General features: G+C 36.3%; 1 protein-coding gene across 4 annotated transcripts in view; it reads left to right on the top strand.

Annotated features, from left to right (window-relative positions):
- The window catches only part of Ccser1 (coiled-coil serine rich protein 1), a 1,169,843-nt gene that overhangs the window by 520,652 nt on the left and 629,167 nt on the right, over positions 1 to 20,024 (top strand). For all 4 annotated transcript variants that reach the window (XM_029478490.2, XM_021165504.3, XM_085840568.1 and 1 more), the window contains exon 8: positions 1,584 to 1,667. In XM_029478490.2, coding sequence (XP_029334350.1) covers positions 1,584 to 1,667 — 84 coding nt within the window. The remainder of the gene's footprint in view (positions 1 to 1,583; positions 1,668 to 20,024) is intronic.

The raw sequence follows: 20,024 nt of genomic DNA, 5'->3' as shown, positions 1-20,024 counted from the left end.
TCTCCACAAATTAACAATAATACCCCATTACTGAGGTCAACACCTACACAACTAACAGGGAATAGTTGAGCTGGTGCGTATGTAGACTCTCTACCTCTATGTTTCAGCATCTTTGTTACAGGAAGGTAGTCTATATGCTATCAAAAGATAAGGAGGAGGGTATAGGGAGCTTTGGGGGTAGTATTTGAAATATAAATGAAGAAAATATCTAATAATTTTTTTAAAAGAGAAATGTAAACATGAAGCCAGTAAACATTATTGACAATGGTGTCCTACCTGCAAGATATTCTAGGAAAATGGTGGCAAAAACCTTGTGGGAATAATCAACCAATAACTGATTTGACTCAAAGCCTACTCCATGAGATGGAACACATATCAGTCACTATTTCAGTGATGATGTATCTGAAACTGTATAGTCCATGAATCTACGGTAAAAAAAAATAATACTGATCTTTAAAAAAAAAAGAAGAAAAAAAACAAACAATGTAGCGATAAAATGACTCCTAATTGTATTTTGCTACACTCATAGGTCAGTGTCTTGTTCAGCCTTCACCAGAAAAACTTCCTCCTGCAGCACATTATGCAGAGGCATAGTGTTGGAGAAGGAGCTGAGTGTTCTACGTCTGAATCCACAGGCAGCAAAAGTGACTGAGATACACTTCTTTCTGCAATGCCACACATATTACAAGTCCACAAGTCCTAATAGTTCCACACTCTATGGGCCTATGAAGTCTATTTTTATTCAAACCACCATGTGCATCTTTAGACACAATCAAGTCAGAAATACTAAGAAAGCAAAGAATAGAGCATGAGTACTAATTTGGTTCAGTGAGTAGATACGAGGAGCGTTGAAGTGTGTCCTCTTAGGGTGATGGGGATGATGAGTAGAGGTCTGGGCAAGAATGCTGAGTGAATGAGAAGCTGGCCTATCCACACACAGTGCTGAGATTCTGATCAGGTGTATTCATGATTACAAATTTTGAAAAGAGAATTCTGTAATGTGTGGATGTATCTGAAAACTATTAACACAAAATTACAGGTACCCTGGATATTGATATAGAACCTGAATGTGCTTTCACATTGAGAATATCTAAACTGTAGTGAATCCTAGTGAAAGGGACTAGTGAATTATTCTAGGCCCACCACTGATGATGAGAGTGGAGCACAGCTGTGATTTAAGAGTAACATTAAATTATAGCAAGAGAACAAAAGTAACTCTTGTAGAGTATAATTAGTACTATTACATTGATTGTGTGCACCCAGAAAAGATGAAAGAAATAATAACAATGTCCCTGTTTCTTCTAAAGCCCCTCAATGCTGACAAATACATTCCAAAAGAAACACTTTTAACTTCTGTTTTAAAATGTATATGGAGAAATATACATGATGTATGCAGCATAGTAATAGTCACATAGGCTTTTCTTTACTTTTGCAATTTAGAAGTATGAAAGGGAATATCACATCATAGATAAAACCTAGTGTCATTATCACACGCAATTATTTCCCTTTGCGAAGTTGACCTTTCTGTGAAAAGCAAAGCAAGAGGGCTGAGCACATTCTCTGTTTTCTTTGGTGTTTTGTAGGATATAACAAGAGATGAATGCTCGATGCTGAGGCTACAACTGAAGGACAGGGATGAGCTCATTTCTCAGCTTCAGGCAGAGCTGGTAAGTGATTGGCTGAAGCAGTTACTTACTTTCAGGGTTTTTGCCATAAATCTTTATCTATTGACACTGATATTATTATTTCTGTCTGATGAGTGATTTAATATGACTGTCAATTTTATCATCCTTAAGTAATGAAAGCTGTAGTTCTTTGGTGACATAAAGAAAAGAAATGGTGTTTTACATGTACAGTAATCCTACATACTTCTAGAAAATGATGAAATATTCCAGTTGTATCTATAGTCATAAAGGCTAAGGCCACATTACATTTTGTACACTGTGCGATTTCCGTCCTCAATGAAATGCATAGAGAGAAAACCTTACAATATAAAAGAAGGCATTTATAATTCTTGCAAACTAAGCAGGTTTTACATTTATTTTCACAATTACAAACTATAGCTTTTTGTCAATCTATTGTAGGTTTTCAATTAATGCACAACTCTCACAAAATACAACATATCTATAGTTTATTTTGGTGATGAGATTGTTATAAAGACATATTAGGAATCAAAAGCTTAGTACATAATAGTATGTTTGCTATGAAGAAGAAAAATAGGCATTGCTTTTCTAGATGTTTTAATTTAGGAGAAGCAGTTTAAAATTAATATTAGTACTCTGGATGTAAATAAAAATCATAGAATCATAAGATATAAATTAAATCAAGAATGTTAACCCATCAAGAATTCTTAAGATACTAGCAAAATAAATATAATACTGTAGAAAACACTCTTGAAACATTATCAGTGTTACAAAATAAGTACCAGTTAAACACATATTATAACACGATTTAACAGTTGACTATATCAATGTATTTTGTATTACATAATACAAAAGTGTATGTTTAACATATTCTTCAAGGTCATGTGTTATCAACCTTTCCTATTGCTGTGACCCTTTAAAGCACTTCCTCATGACTGACCCCATAAAAATTTTTTTTGCTATCTCATAATTTTGCTGCTGTTATGATTTATGATCTAAATATTTGATATGCAAGATATGTGATCCCTGATTCTCTAGACATATATTGTAACCATGCTTTGTTTGCAGGGCATACCATAGAAAAGTATCTATTCATTTAGCAAATATCAAGTACAATTACCTATTATAAAATTGAGTGATCAATCTTAAATAACAAGATCTGTTATTAGCTATTATTAGCTATTATCTGTTAAGATTATCTGTTCAGTCACTTTGACTGAGAGCATTTATTTTCAATAATTACCTCAGAAAAAAAAAGATTGTTCATTTTTCTTCTTAACATCTGTTTGAACAGATTTAAGACATATAATGACCAAGAAGCAGACCTTCCTTTGTTCAGTGAAATGAGAAAGAAAATCATTGCTTCCAGAGCCAATTCTACAACTATGATTACAATAATTCAATGCCCCTCCCTCCAAAAACAGGGCTTGTCTAAATTGGCTACTTATCCTTGAAATTTTCCAAAGTAACAATCATGGCACCATTTCAATGTCTGGGGCTGCACAGTTTACATAAACATGCAGAATGTTTTAACAAAGGAATGATGTTACATTTTGCAGTGTAATTTGTTTTGGTAAAAGGATGTTTCAAAGGTAAGAAAGAAGGTGTGATGATTTAGGGAAACATGTTAAAAAGAAAAAAACAATTCAAACTAGATCTGAAGATTTCATGAGGTACCCAAGTGCACAGTGATGAAATATTTCTTCAACTTTGGTGAAATGAGCCAACTCAAACCTGATTAAATTATATTAAAGGCAATTTTATTGTGAAACTGCTCTTGGGCTCACTGACCACAGAACTGAGTTCCGGGGAGTCGCCTTGTGGAGGAAGGGGAGGAGGAGAGAAAGCAGAGAGAGGAGAGGAGAAGAGAGGAGAGGGGAGGAGAAGGGAGGGGAGGGGAGGGGAGAAGAGAAGAGAGGCAGAGACGGAGATGGAGACGGAAGATGGAGACGGAGCTGAGACTTAGAGACCAAGACCAAGAGACCGAAACCGAGAGACCGAGACTGAGAAAGAGAGAGGCACAAAAATCACAAGATGTAGGTCAGAATTCAGGGCAGGTATGGCAGGTAGGGAATGAGGGATGCTGAGAGTACCTGAAGGCCAGGTCTGCTTTAATGTATAAAATATGTACTTCAGTCCCTTGATCCAGGGTCCAAACACAAACACACAGGACTTTACAAACTGCTGCAATCAATGGAAGCTATGGCCAAAGTGATTCTGGTTTTGAAAGCAAGCAACTGTTTTTATTTTCAGTTTGCATTAGTTTGTTTGAGACATTGTTTCAGGCTGTACCCTACTTTGGCTTAGAATTTCCTATACATCTATTTCTGACCTTGAAGTCATGAAATTGTCATACTTTAGTGTCCCAGGAACAGACATTACAGGTGTTAGTAACTACAGAATGCTAATTTGTGACATTTGATAATTTGCTATTTATTATCATACAGATTAACAGCACAATACTTCATAAGTTATTGCACAGGTCTTTTTTATTTCTTGACCACTAATATTATTATAAACAAATTCATCTACCGATATATTTCAGAATAAATTTGTAAGTAATTATTTCATTAAAAACATAGATTAATAATGTTTTCTTTTGTAATTGTATTTCTTTAGTTGACTACTGCTATTCAGAATTTTCATTTTTGTAACAAATACTTGAGAGGGAAAAAAATTAAGGAAGGAAGATTTTGGCTCATGACTTCTGTATTTTCAGTCCCTGCTCAGATGGTTTCATTGATTTAAGCCTATTGCAGGGCAAAACATCATGGATGAAGGAAAGATACACCCTTCAACATTGCCCTCCCAGTGGTTCTCTTCTTCTATACCACCTGCCTGCCATTGTGGTAGTTTTGCTACCTCAAATATACTTTTCAAATTTTGAATGTATCCATTGACTACATACTTCATTAGAACATGGCTACTGTGGTGTAATCCTTCTTAGAAAATCCTTCAAATACACATAGCAATATACCTAACTAATCTCCCAGGTATCTCTTAATATAATATTATTGACGATCAAGATTATTTGGGCACATCTACCTTGATAGTTTCATCCATTGTACAGAGTTAATCAGTGGTCAATTAGTGTTGGTACAGAAAAGAGAATTGTAAATGTTTATTTTTCAGCCATTTCCAATAGTCATCTTTTCAATGTCACCTCAACAATACTATCATCATTCTAGAGTGATTGGCTCTTCTGCATGTGATAGGGTTTCAACAGCATCTTCCAATTGAACAGTAGATGTCAGGAGCAGCCTACATAAATTACTAGATATCTAATGTATCTAAAAGTGTTCCAATTTGAGCACAATTACTTTAGAGGTACCTTATTAAATTTCAGTCTATCAGTGGAACTGTATAAGATAGGTACATGCATATGGATTCCAAAGGAGCAGAAACCCAGCAGAAGAGATAGGCCTTTTCTATATGTCATCTTTAAGTGAGAGAAAGCTAATGTCTTGTTCTGTCTGGTAGGGAGTCTAAGATTGGAGTAGCAGCTTGGGTGGGAACCAGTGAGGACTGTCCCTGGTTGGTGGCTGGACTTCTTTTCACTACATATAGTGGGAGAGGAGGATAGAGAGTTCTGTGATCTCTTAATCTAATCCATTAAAGGGTCCAATTCAGTGATATCATCTAACTAAAGACACCTCCCAATGTTCCCTTTTCTGAGGGGACCTACTGTGTGAGTCAGGGAGGGTACAGTTCTGACCAAAGATCCTAGGTTCTGCTTGTTTATTGCTACTAATCAAGAAGCATTGTAATCAGAAAGTTCTACTAAAAATTTCATAAAGTATGATCATTTCTCTTCCACATAATTTCAGAATTATTACCATAGCTCTCCACTCTCTGCTTCCTGAGTTGGTAGACTTTATAAACCATGAAGACGCTACACAATTCAAAATAATCATTTAATTTTATGTTATACATTGATACTGTTTGAGAAGAGCATCCCATTTATGAACTGACTTTTTAATGGGAGTACATTTTCTATCCAAACTTTCAATTTATCATTTTCTGTGTAAAAAGGAAGGCAATAAGCAATTAGTTCTCTTAGGATAAATTTCAAAGAGTGTGATATTAATGCCTATGAAATTTTCATGCATTACTTAATTTTATGAGCTTTATTGGTTTTTGACAGATAAAAGTAATGATTTACATGGTTTTATGATGTCCAAGGGAGCATTAAGTAGTACAACATCAGCTTTTACTGAGGTTACATACACCATAGGGCAACAAATTGGAAGGCAAAGAAGAGTTACACACTATAGCCCCTTACGTTAGAGCAGAAAGGATCTGGTTGGTCATGGGAGCATCTACTTCCAGCTGTTTCACCCCACAGCAGAGCCATCATGCTTTGCTAGAAGCATATCACAGAGGAGGGCAAGGCTATCACTCATTCTGGCTTCTTAAGTAACAGTGTTTTGTGTTGACAATGAGGTTAAGTGGCTTATGTGAAGAGGACATATCTTGTCTCTATATCTGTCTGTCTCTTTCTTTCTGACTTTCTTGTCCTCTCCTCTCTATTCATATCTTCTAATACCCAACTAAAATCCCATTCTTTGCAAAGACCATATGCACATGCCCAGGGAAAGTAATTGTGAGCCAGGAAATGGCACTCACAAAACTCCAAGTTAGTTACATGGTCTCAGAGTGAAATGTCCAGAACCTTGAGTAACTAAAATCCTGTGTTTAAACCACCCAGCCTCTGCTGTTTTAATCTGTCTGGTTGTACCTGATATATAATCTTCACCTGTAGCCCAGGCTTTATAGGCATTCGCTATGCAGCCTAGGTTTTACTTGGCTTCATGGTTTTCTTGACTTTGCTTTCCACACGATGTGAACATGCAAAGCACTATTGTACCTGGCTTCACTGGGAATCTAAGCTCCAGCAATCTGACTTTGCACTTGGCTTAATGTTTCATTTTAATGATCATTAAAATTGAGGTACTTATTTTGGAACATAAATTGAGATTTTAGAAGATCTTAGTGCTTTTCCTTCCCATCATCTATCAGGAGGGAGGCAGTAAAATCATCAGAGAGGGTTTTCACACGCCCTACTAACTGAAAAATAAGAGCCTAATTTTTATTGTTATTTTATATGATATTTTACTTGATAAAATTCTACAAAATACAATTATATAATCAATATAGACAGAACAATTGCTGATAATTATTATGGGTCATAAAACTGAACAAGGAGGAAGTGAGCAAGAGGGGAAGGCACAACCAAACACCTCAGTATGTGCTCAGCATTATCAGGATTGAGGTGGATGCTAGGTAGCTGAGAGTATATAACAGAGACAAGGTGCAGAGTCATGAGTGTCTGGAAGGGTTTTTATAATGAGTAATTGTCTTAGTCAGGGTTTCTATTCCTGCACAAACATCATGACCAAGAAGCAAGTTGGGGAGGAAAGGGTTTATTCGGCTTACACTTCCATACTGCTGTTCATCACCAAAGGAAGTCAGGACTGGAACTCAAGCAGGTCAGAAAGCCGGAGCTGATGCAGAGGCCATGGAGGGATGTTCTTCACTGGCTTGCCTCCCCTGGCTTGCTCAGCCTGCTCTTGGTTCTTATAGAACCCAAGACTACCAGCCCAGAGATGGCACCACCCACAAGGGGCCTTTCCCCCTTGATCACTAATTGAGAAAATGCCTTACAGTTGGATCTCATGGAGGCATTTCCTCAACTGAAGCTCCTTTCTCTGTGATAACTCCAGCTGTGTCAAGTTGACACAAAACTAGCCAGTACAGTAATATTCAAGTGTATTTAAATGTGAGGATATATTTTCTTTGTAGGGTATATTGGGCATTGTATATGTTGAAAAGATAACCCAGAACCTAGATTTTAGGATCTTTCTCATTTACTCAATTAAGATATTTAATGAATACACTATATGTTATATACTTTATACATACATGGAACATGCTGCATACATTATAACATAAAGTATGCAGTATGTATAGAATACTATATATATTAGAACCAAAAGTCTAAATACAGTAGCTCAATAGCTTATTATTCATACTAATCAAAATACATTATGATAGGATGATCAATTTACATATTCATATAACTTTAATTTTGTTAAACTATTATAAAATGCAAATATTTTTCTTGCTTGTGGAAAGTTTTATTCTCTTTCTCATATATTTAGTGAAAGTCTTACTGAAGAATCACCTATAATTTTATTTTTATTACTAATGTGAAATTGAAGAACACTAAAATCTTTATCTCCATATGCTACAGTAAATCTGTGAGATCTGTCATGAACATTGGTGGTAAAACGTAGCCTTGTGTTTTAGGAAATGGATATATTCTTGTAGATACCTATTATTCATGTAAGTAGCTACAGAATTCTCAAAAATGGTTTCAGATTTGTGGTGAAAGGTGTGTTTCATATGATATAAAAATAAAATAATCTGTATTAGCCATTCACCTTTAAGTTAATTCAAATTACTTTAAGTACTTATAGAGAATCCCCCCCCCCTCCTCTGGAGAGGAGAACAGAAATGTCCTAATTTGTGTTGAGCTGTCATGTATGCACTAGGGTTTTTAGTAGTAATTTAGACACATACTGTTTATACTTGGTAAAATATCAAATGAGTATTTATAGATGATTTTTTAAAGCAAAACTAAATTACAACAGCATCTCAAGATTCTGAATTTTCACAAGTCCTATTGAGAAGCTTTTCCCCTCTGAATGGTTTCCTCATCTTCTACCCGATGGACTTACAAGTGTTCAGTGCAGCCCCTCTGTTGTTTTTACATTTCAAACAATTAATTTCTAGTCATAAGGAAAATGAGTGCTTGTCCTTCTGCATTGATTACATTTCTCACCCTTGCACCCAACACACAACAGCAAGCAGCTTAAGGGATGAGGGGTTTGTTTGGGCTTGTGATGCTGGAAATGTGTCTGACCACATGGAGAATGCATGGAGGAGCTCTTCTGGGTGCTCTCCGCTGGGATGGAGAGAAGCATGTGCACATGTGCAGCAGAATTTCCTCTTTTCCCCAGTTTATTCTGCCTGGGACTTCAGGCCATGATACCTTCCCGCCCACATCCAGAATTGGTCTTTGAAGAAATGCCTTGGGCTGTTTTTTTCTAGTCAATCTGACAATGACGAGTAACCATGACAGTTACCAAGTTAGAAGTTTATTATCCCACGAGTGAATAAAGAGCTTGTGATTATTACTGTGTCATATTTATACTATCTGAGATAGAAAAAAAATAACATCAGTTTCTAAATCAGCAACAATGTATTTCAGCATAGAACAATAAGAATTTACACTGAATATACAGTATGGAAATAATAACATAATTGCCTGAAAGTCATCTGTGTTTACTGTTTCTTCCTACTAAAATTCTAAACATATCAGTGATGAGTCCTCCTAGGAGCATCTGTGTGTGTATGCATATCTCATTTTTACTAATTCTAGAGATTTAGATTATACATAGACACCATATCATATAAATGTAATTAAATGCAAACTTTAATGTAAATTTTAAAATTAAAGCTAGCTAGGAAGACTTCCAGTTATAGAGATATAATACATGAACAAAATCTGTTGTATATTTCCCATGTAGCTGATATAACTGTATAGATATACCTCCCTTCAATATGATTTATAAACTGGGTATGGCTAAAGAAGGCTCTATTAGCTATAGATTCAAACTTAGCAGTGATGTTTTGGAATTTTACTTACTGAATCTCATTGCTTAATGGAACTGTTTGGGGTATTTATTTAAAGTTAAGAAGTAATTTGGTGACTCAGGTCAATGGGTAAAATTGTCTGTTGCCAGGCCTGACTCCTTGACCTAGGTTTCCAAAATGCATATGATCAAAAGAGATGTGCTCTGACCTGTACAAATGCAGTCATGCAGCACTATTTACATTTTTGCATTTTACATTTTAAATTTTTGCACACATCACATAAATAAATAAGTGTACTTAAAATTTCAACAATTAGCATAATAGCCCATGACAGTGAAATGTGCATCTTTTAGGTGATGCATGTAAATTTGAATACATGCATTAATGATCCTGAGTGAGGTAACCCAATCACAAAAGAACACACATGTTATGCACTCACTTATACGTGGATATTGGCCGAAAAGCTAGGAATACCCATGATACAATTCACAAACCACATGAAGCTCAAGAAGGAAGACCAAAGTGTGGGTGCTTTGGTCTTTCTTAGAAGGGGAAACAAAATACTCATGGGAGCAAATACGGAGATAAAGAATAGACTGAAGGAAAGGCCATCCAGAGACTGTCCCACCTGGGTATCCATCCCATATATAGTCAGCAAACCCAGACACTATTGTGGATGCCAACAATTGCTAGCTGACAGGAGCCTGATATAGCTGTCTCCTGAGAGGCTCTGCCAGTGCCTGAGAAATACAGAGGCAGATGCTTGAGGTCAACCATTGGACTGTGTACTGGGTCTCCAATGGAGGAGTTAGAGAAAGGTCCACAGAAGCTGAAGAGACTTGCCACCCCATAGGAAGAACAACAATATCAACCAACCAGACCCCCCCTCCACCCCCCAGAGCTTCCAGGGACTAAACTGCCAACCAAAGAGTACACATGGAGGGACCTATGGCTCCAGCCACATATGTAGCAGAGGATAGCCTTTTCTGGCATCAATGGGAAGAGAGGCCCTTGGTCCTGTGAAGGCTTGATGTCCCAGTGTAGGGGAATGCGAGGGCAGGGAGGTCGAGGTGGGAGGATGGTTGGGGAACACCCTCATAGAAGCAGGGGGAGGGGAATGGAATAGGGGATTTTGGGGTGGGGAACCAGGAAAGGAGATAACATTTGAAACGTTAATAAAGAGAATATCTAATAAAAAATATCCCAGTACATTTTCATATCTCCAAAACTGTTTTATCTTTCTCATTGGGCATGCTTATAATATATATTTTACTTAGTGCTCTCACTAAGGAGACATATTCTGCATACCATAGAGAAGATGCAGTCATTCCCAGTGACTCTTGTCCTTTCAAAAAATTATTAAATTTCCTATTTTCAAACTTATATTAACAAAGTTCAATAAAAGTATTGCTTGGTTGTGTTTTTCTTCTAGCTATTGATAATATTTATTTAATATAATGTACATTATTTAATCATAAGTTTTTCTTCTAGAAAACAGGATATTAAAATAATGTTTTAGGTCCAATACAGTAGTTCACTGAGGTGAGCACTTTTTTCTCCTGATAAAAATCAATTCTAGAAAGTTAAGTAAAATAAAGGAGTTAGCAAAAGAATCTCGTGTATTATTATGCTTTCTTCCTCTTAAAATAAATGTGAAAATGATGTTCTTACTTTAATGTAAATAACAGGCACTCGTTCTCAGCCCTCGGATAGGCCATTCATAGAATGCATGCCAATGTTGAGGATGGTATGTCTGAACTTTGATAGCAATGAATGGAATGCTTAGAAGACATAGACTTAGAATTTTTGGAAAACTTAAGGCATTGAAAGTATAGCATCCTGTGTGATCAGGTTAGTACCTATAACATAAAGAGGGTGCTCGAAACAAAAGTCTAAGAAATACATATGGTTAACAGCATTTCATCAATAATCTGAAGATTTAATAACAGAATAATTCCTACTTTATAAGAGAAACATCCATTCTGCATTAAAAAAAAATCACATCTTGAATTCAGCTTGAAAGTAATTCCCCACTTGCACCTCGTGCTATTATAATTTATAGTATTATTTCATGCCAGTCATTTTAAGATAGAATATTACAGCCCCATGGAAGATTTACATAAGAACAGGCAGCTGTAAGTACTTTCAAATCCTCTTTCTTTTTCATATTTAGGAAACATTAGGGACAGAAAAGAAATAGATTAGGTATACTTAAACATTATTACAGTGTCAGGCTACTTTCGTTCTTTTTCCAGGAGAATTAATTGCACAGATTCCAGAAAGGGCTTATCTCAGCAGTAATTACTTTCCTAGTCAGCACAGTGAGACAGATGTAGAATATGAATCTGACAATATCCTGTGATACATAATGGGGATTAGTGTCTGGTTCCTTGCACACTCCAGTACCCTGATGAAGAGCTGCCAAAAGATACAATCTTTAATATCCCACAGCATTTGTTGTAGCAATCCTGAATACTTGTTTAAGTCTTTATCAAAGAGTGTTGTCATATTGCAGTATGTCACAGATACAGAGAAATAATTGTTACCTAGTTTAATGGCAATAGGACAAGAGTTTACTTTTAAGTCATGGATAGAGCATAAGAGGAGTATGTAGCTGCAATGAGCAAGTGAGGCATCTAGCAGAATTTAATGCAAATGTAAATTGAAACAGTTGACTATTTTGATGTTTTCTCAATTTCTTCTATCAAGTGTGTCCTACAACTTCCTACATTTTCTCCTCTCTTTAAAGAAAGATAAAATGTAAATCCTTTATTTTTAAATTTTCATACCAATACATGTTCCAAACCTTAGTGTAAAATTTATAAAATACAGCCAATTAAGTAAGCAGGACATAAACTATACAAACACATAGTTAGAAAAAACATAATTATTGAATTATAGCAGAAAATAACACAGTGGAAATATATATGTATGTTTAAATGTATATGGTTTGATGAAAATTACAACAAATTTTAAGATCAAATTGTTATTAGGAATTAACAAATCAGGCTTGAATCTCATTTGAAAATTTAGAAAACAAAAAATCCCTCATAGGTTTTGCTGGGTGAGCCTATGAGAACGAAACAACACCATACAAAAAGTCTGCTGGTTACTTCAGATTGCCTCCCTGTAAAACACTGGACTCATAGGCACCTATACTCATGAAGACACACACACACAGAGACACACAGAGAGAGACACACACACACACACAAAACCACACAAATAAAAATAAATGTTTTATGTTTTAATAAAATTTTTTTATGTTGTACAAGTGGGTTTGTAAGGATTTAACTAGCAGAGATTTAACTTTTTGGAACAGCCTGATAGAAAAACAGGATATATCCATGAAATGCTGTGTAGACAACTTGGAATCCATTGGAAAAGCAAATTCTTAATTTGAAGAATCTTGTGCTTCGTCTGAAATTTTAAAACACATTCAATGTACTTGGTTGGTTTGTATCTTAAAGCAATACTAATCACCTCTTGCATTATGAATCATAAAATAAGAACTTGAGTAGGCTTTTATCTGTTATCAATAAATTACCCAAAGGAAATCATGGTAAAATAAAGTTATTAGCTTTGTTTTGTAACATTAAAGCTATTTGTTAATAATCCTAAAAACAAACAAACAACAAAAAAAAAAACAAAACAAAAAAACACTGGACTCAGACCTTAGAGGAATCAAGCTGTAACTGACATAAAATCTACTTCCTGAGGAACAGCCCCAATGGTGAGATGTAAGCTGCCAAAGGAGAAAAGCAGTTAACAGTCTTGCTGAACTGTAAATCCTATGAATCACAGCAATGAATAAGATGGCATGATATTCACAGGGGTTCAGTGGTGGCTCTTATATCTTGGGGTAACAAACAGCTGTACAATTGGGATGGAATCCCTTCCACTAGAAGAGAATGCATGTCTGGCAACTGTCAACCTAGATAAAGTACCCATGGCTGATGATGTCATGGACCCTAGAGAAGAAGCTGCCACAGCTGTTTTCCTAAACCAGTCTAAATCCCAACTGTATTATAAAACTCATCCTTCTACAAACAACCGTGACTCTTACCATACTCCTTTTGCAGAATATAAAGATCAACACTAAACTAAACAAAACTAAAGCTAGTCAAAAATGGTAGAAAGACCCAGCCGCAATGGATACATCTACAACACAATGTCTATACATAAAGCTCATTAGGAAAGCTCAGCAGAGAGGACTGGACTGTTAATGTTTAGAACTTACAAGTGAAATTAATTTTTAGGATCAAGTTGAAAAGTGTTAGTTCTTTCAGTTTTCCGTAATAAAACAAGTTCAGAAAGATGTGAGGATATCAAGTCTACATTATAAAATTGAGTCGGGGGGTGGGGTGGGGGAGCTGGAGAGATGACTCAGTGCTTAAGAGCACACTGGCTGCTCTTCTGATGGTCCTGTGTTTAAATCCAAGCAACCACATGGTGGCTCACAACCATTTGTAATGAGATCTGATGCCCTCTACTGGGGTGTCTGAAGACAGCTACAGTGTACTTTCATATAATAAATAAATAAATCTTGAAAAAAAATTGAGTCAGGACTTTAAAAAAAAAAATGTTTGTCTGCCTCTTTGAATGCCATCTCCAAACAGATTTCTAAATTTTAAATTACTATAAAATACGAAACAATTCAATTTTTTTATATAAACACTAATGAAAGATAGTAGTTATTCTTTGTAGATTGTTCCTCAAGTGCCTGGTGACAGTATACTAAAGCTATCACAACTTCCAGCTCAGTGATCACTAAATAAACTCGCTTCAAGACAGCTAGTTCACTAACATTGTACAGTCCCTGAGGTGGTCATTGTGACATTCATCAGAAGGGGCACCTAAATTTACAGACTAAATCCATTTCTGGAGTCATATTGCATTGCATTCTTGAATGTAACTTAAACATCAATGCTGCCTCTCTTGAAAATGTGTTTGTGCTAAACTGTAAGTGCCTAGACTTACCAAAACAAAGTTAAAAAAAAAAAAAGAAAGCACTTGAAAGGTCATGGTTTAGGATTATCTGAAAAATGAAGACTAAACCAAGAGTAAAGTGAGCTGTGAAGGAGGAACATCTAGGATTCCAGACTTGAATGTAAGAAATAAACTGAGGGTAGCTGATTAACATGAGGAAAAAAGGATAAAAAATGTATTACACCAACAGGGACATCACTGGCAAATGTTGTGTGTCCCATAACACAAATAATATAATGCTGTATATACTCATAATGTAAAGAATATGGCTACAGAGATGAAATGGCTAGCGGGGAGGATAGATAGGTCCTTAGAAGAAGAGCTGGCTTATGTTACCACACCCACTTTAGTCTTATTCTCCTAGGAGCAGAGGTAATTCTCACTGGGCTATATACCTGTAGTGCCATTTCTGACAGAATAAATGTCTAGGCAGTTGAAGTGATCTGTGGCAAATCTTTTTCTGCATTTCACTGAACCTCAAGAACTTTCAGGAAAGAAGCAACAATTTACCAAGGCACTTCTTTTTAGTGTCTTGTTACTGAACTACTTTAGCTTAGAAAGCAATTGTTATTTGTTATTTATTATATGTTCTTCTTCACTATGCTCCTGCAGCTACCCTGGAGCCTACAATCCAGGAGGAATCTTGTATAGGAGAGTCCATCCTCATCAGGCTGTCCTAAAGCATTTTGTGTCTGTATGCTATGTACAGCATAACACACACACACTCATCTACCCCACCTCATGCAGAAGTTACCCCATGCTGGGCAGAATGAAGTCCACTGGTTTGCCATTATGACGAATTTAAGTATCCAGCTACCCATCCCATGAAAGCCAAAAAAAACAGGTGAAGATAAATAAACAGTTGTTCCAGTTCAAAAAAAAAAGTTACCCCATGTTGTGACAGTAATTGTGAAAAATGAGTACAGATTTTAATTCTAAACAAACATCATGTATATGTTCAGATGTCTCCCTCCCCTGCACACAGGTAGAAAGCGAGTCCTTACACTTACGTTTCATCTCTCTTCACTGAGATGGTCCTAGGATTGGTGTATCCTCTGTTAGTGACTGATGGGAACAGTTTAAACTAATCACTTATGACTCCCTTCCAGAAGCTTGGGTTTAGTTGACCTTCCCACATGTTTTATTTCAGAAGCACATGGATTTGCCTTTATTAGGTTCTTTCTCATTGATAAATTCTCTGACAATGGGCACTAGACACATGGTAGCATGCCCAGCAGCAGTGTGAGCTGTTAGTTAATACTGAGGAGGTGAATAGATTTGCATCCCAAATTCAGGCAGTTTGTAAAGCTTTTAGGGAAATCTGGAGAGGAAAGCAGAAAAGTATCCCATTATTAAATAGGAAGAGAAATGGGAAGAGAAAGGGTTGATTCTGGAGGTTAGTTCTGAGAAGTATCTGGAAAGCACACTTGTTAGGAACTGTGAGAACAGGAAGCTTAAATGTAGCGTGATGTCACTATGAACAATGTAGGCCTAGAGGAGAGAGAAGGAAGCCCAAGGGGAAGACAGGCTCTATGTTATGGCAGCAGAAGAGGCTAAGTCAGAATCAACTCAGTCTAAAATGTGTTAGACTTCAAAGAAAAACAGTGAACAGCACTATGCAAATGTGACTTGAAAAAAATACTTGGTAATATCATGGCATTTGTTTATCTCTTTTATGAACAATGCATTTCATGACATAATGGAATATTCTCTGTTTTTAAAGTTTTGTTTGTTTTTATGTATAAATGAGTCTTGGTTAGTTTTATATCACCATGAAGACAAAACATGACAAAGGCATCCTGTAAGAAAATATTCAATCAAGGACTTGTTTACAATATTAGATGAGCAGTCTAGCTTACAATCAGATGAACTCTCCATTTCCATCTTGGTCAAAACCAGGAAGGCATGGTGCTAGAGGCAGAAGCTGAGAGCTCATATCCTGATTCATAAGTAAATTGGAAGACAGAAGGTAGGAGAAGGGAAAAGGAGGGGAAAGGAGGGGGGATAGAGAGAAGAAAGTGAATGGGCCCTACATTCACTTTTGAAACCTTAAAGCCCACCCCCAGTGACTCACTTCCTCCAAAAATATCATACTGTCTAATCCTTCCCAGAATTCCACTCAGCAAGGGACCAAACATTCAAATGCATGGCCCTATAAAAGTATCTTAGTTAGGGTTATATTGCTGTGAACAGACACCATGCCCAAGGGAACTTTATAAGGACAACATTTAATTGGGGCTGGCTTACAGGTTCAAGGTTCAGTCCATTATCATCAAGGCAAAAAAAAAAAATGGCCTCATCCAGGTAGGCATGGTGTAGGCAGAGCTGAGAGTTCTACATCTTCATCTGAAGGCTGCTATGAGGAGACTGACTTCTAGGCAACTCGGATGAGGATCTTAAGACAATGCCCAAGTGACACGTATTCCAACAATGTCAGACCTTCTAATAGTGTTCCTCCCTGGGCCAAGCACATACAAACCTTCACAGACAGCCACTCTCATTCAAACCACTACAGCGCTAGTGGATATGCCTGCATGAGTTTGTGTGTGTGTGTACACGTGGTCAGGTACCTATTGGAGCCATAGGATATTGGATACCTTGAGTATAAGACAGACATGAGTTACCTAAATTGAGTGCTATAACCGGTCCTTGACAAGTTTAGTAGTTATTCTTAAATGCTTAGTTATTTCTCTTACCCATCAAGATACCTTTAAGACCAAGGGAACCCACTTTTTGATATGAAATTATCCACAAAGCCTGGACAACTTACAGTTTAATTCAGGTCTGTTAACACAATAATAATATATGCTACTAGGGAGATTGAAGCAGGAGGATTGGAAGTTCAGGGTGAGCCTAGGTTATAGAATGAGCCAAAGGCCAGCCTGAATAAGAAGAGTCCTGGGATTGTTCCTCTGTGGACGAACTCTGCCCAGCCTGTAGGCCTACCTACCTACATTTTATCCCCCGGGACAAAATAATTTATTTTCACTTAATAAAACTTAATTATGTTGGTGAGGTGTTTAATCTATATATAATACCATCTAAGAGCATTTGAATTGTGAGCAATTAGTAGTAGAAACAAATAATACTTCAGCAAGAAATACTTCACTATATACATATGTGTATATAATGTATGTGCAATCATGTACAAACATGCTTATGAAACTAGGAGAGACTGAGAAACACTCAGAACCAACAGATGACTGTATTATCCGTTGCTACATAAGTCAGTGCACTTATGCAACTTACTGTGCATCCTGTCATATCTCTTTCATGATGGAGGAAATTGAAGCTAGGAGGTGTTTTAGAGAGAATTATTAGGTGTCCTTTAGATAATCTGTGTAAATTTGTATTTGTTGTGAGTAGCAGAACATCACACTACTGAGACCTTTACCTGCTACCGTGTCCTGCTTTTGTGAATGCTGCTGCAAAACTGCACAAGTTGGAAGAATCTTTTCACTGTAAAATAAGAGATTCTTAAGCCTCTTATAATTCCCTAGACATGATAGTCTGTTCGCCTTTATAACATTCCACACACCTCAAGGTTCATCACATAGCCAAACAGGATTAACTAGAATTAGGATGGAAAGGCTTCAAGGATTGGAAAGCACTGGACCCAATCTTCCAGACAGTGAGAGAATGCTTGAGAGGTGCTTTCAAGTGGCATTGGCCTGCCATCACTCAAAACACGCTTTCCTGAAATATGTTATTAAAGAGTGCTATCATTGCTGAAGGGTGAAAGTCTGTATATTTTTTTGAAATTCATCACAAATATGCAGTAGGTGTATATTTGTTTTTACAAAGAATAGATAAAGGGCAAGGAAGAGAACAGTGCCTGCTGCACTACTCACAGTCACCTGAAAAATTTGAGTTATCTCCAACCCACTGCAAAAGACAGAAACCGGGCAATGTTGCCCATCCCATTATAACTGAACTTAAGGCTGGAAGAATAGCACTTTAGTTTATCCTTGACACCATATGAGCTTGACTGTCATTATGTTAAAAACAACAGCAACAAACTCTTAAAGCAGGTTCACCATTTTCATATTATGAGTAGAGAATATGTTTTGAGAAAATTCTTCTTTACTATTAGGTAAAGTTTATTTTATGTTGTGTTCTTAGAATATTTTTGAACCTAAGAAAATATTCAGTAGCAGAAGATACAGCATCAGTTTTCCACCTTTTGCGCGACAAATCCTGGAAGTATTACTGGACATTGTTTTTGTTGTTGTTGTTGTTCTATAAGTGAAGTGGAAATAATTCCATGATACTTTTCTTTTTTAGGCATATGTCAAACATAGATCCAGTGATGAACTTTTGTTGTTGGTGATGTTAAATAAGTTGTCTTTTGCCTGTAGAATTAATAGCGCTACTGACATTAAAGTCCTATTATACAGGATCAAAGTCCCCATAATTCCCCAAAGTCATCAGTCTAATAAAATATTTACTACTAATATTTCAGAATTATCTACAATAGCAAGTTCATATTAAATGCATTCCTTTTAAAAATAAATTCAATTTTAATGGTGTTTTTTGTAAAGCTTACTCTTTCATTAGAAATGTCTATAAATGAAAAGTATTTTTTTCAATTGAGGTCTTTATTTTCAGCTCTAGATACAAAAATAGAGACATATAAACACTTAATAAATATAAGTGAAAACTGCTTTTTTTTCTAAAGCACAGCAAATGGGCATACTATAAAGTAGATGGATGGATAAATGCATGAATACTTCTAGGATATAGCACGCATCTGTATCATTGACAACTGAATGTAAGGATGTTAATTCCTGGTGGTGAATGTCTCCCATTGGATTTCACACCTATTATTATTAAGCAAACTATGCTCACTGAAGTACTCATTTTTGACTATTGTAAAGAAATTTTTACTCGGAAGCACTGAACTGGTACAAATCAACTACCTTCCCCCCCCCAAAAAAAAAATAGGGCTAAGGCAAACTCTTAGCCTTCTTTAGATTTTCCCTTTAGCAACAGATTTTTATGGATTCATAAAATTGTGATTAATTCATAGTAACTGAAGATGAAATGCAAGTCTGATTTTAAACATTGCCTATTGGTCAGTGGTTTGCAACCTGTGGGTTGTGACCCCTTTGGCAATCTTTTATCTCCAAATATGTTTACAGCACAATTTATAACAGTAGAAAATTATAGTTAGGAAGCTGCAATGAGCATAGTTTTATGGTTAGGGGGGTCACCACGATGTGAGGAACTGTATTAAAGGATTGCAATATTAGATAGGTTGAGAAGCACTGCTCTAGGTAAATAAGATTAGGACTCACCAACAGACTAACTGCATCTCATTACACTGACACTCTCCAGCAAGGAGTAGGAAACACACAGTGTTTATGATTCTACATGTGTCTATTTATCTTTGCCTAGTGCTTTCCCAAAACCCTAAAAGGCTCATTTCCCTGTAATCCAAGGACAGTATCAATTAGCTCCTGCAATTATGGAAGCGTCTAGTAACACTGTTATTATTTCTAATCCTTTAGTCTGTATATTATGTAACAGCAACAACAACAACAAGAAAAGACTTATGTATTGGCTTAGTGTTTAAGAGTATTTTCTGCTCTTCTAAAGAATCCACATTTGATTTCCTGCACTGAGAAGCTGACTCAGAACCGAGTGTAACTTTACTTTCATGGACTCTCATGCTCTCTTCTGACCTCTAAGGGCACCATGCATGCACATACACATGAGGAAAAAAATCTATAC

This window comes from Mus caroli, unplaced genomic scaffold, assembly GCF_978045245.1.
Source record: "Mus caroli unplaced genomic scaffold, Mus_caroli_1 scaffold_7, whole genome shotgun sequence".
In the NCBI taxonomy this organism is placed as follows: Eukaryota; Metazoa; Chordata; class Mammalia; order Rodentia; family Muridae; genus Mus; species Mus caroli.
This window is presented reverse-complemented; position numbering and strand designations above follow the sequence as displayed.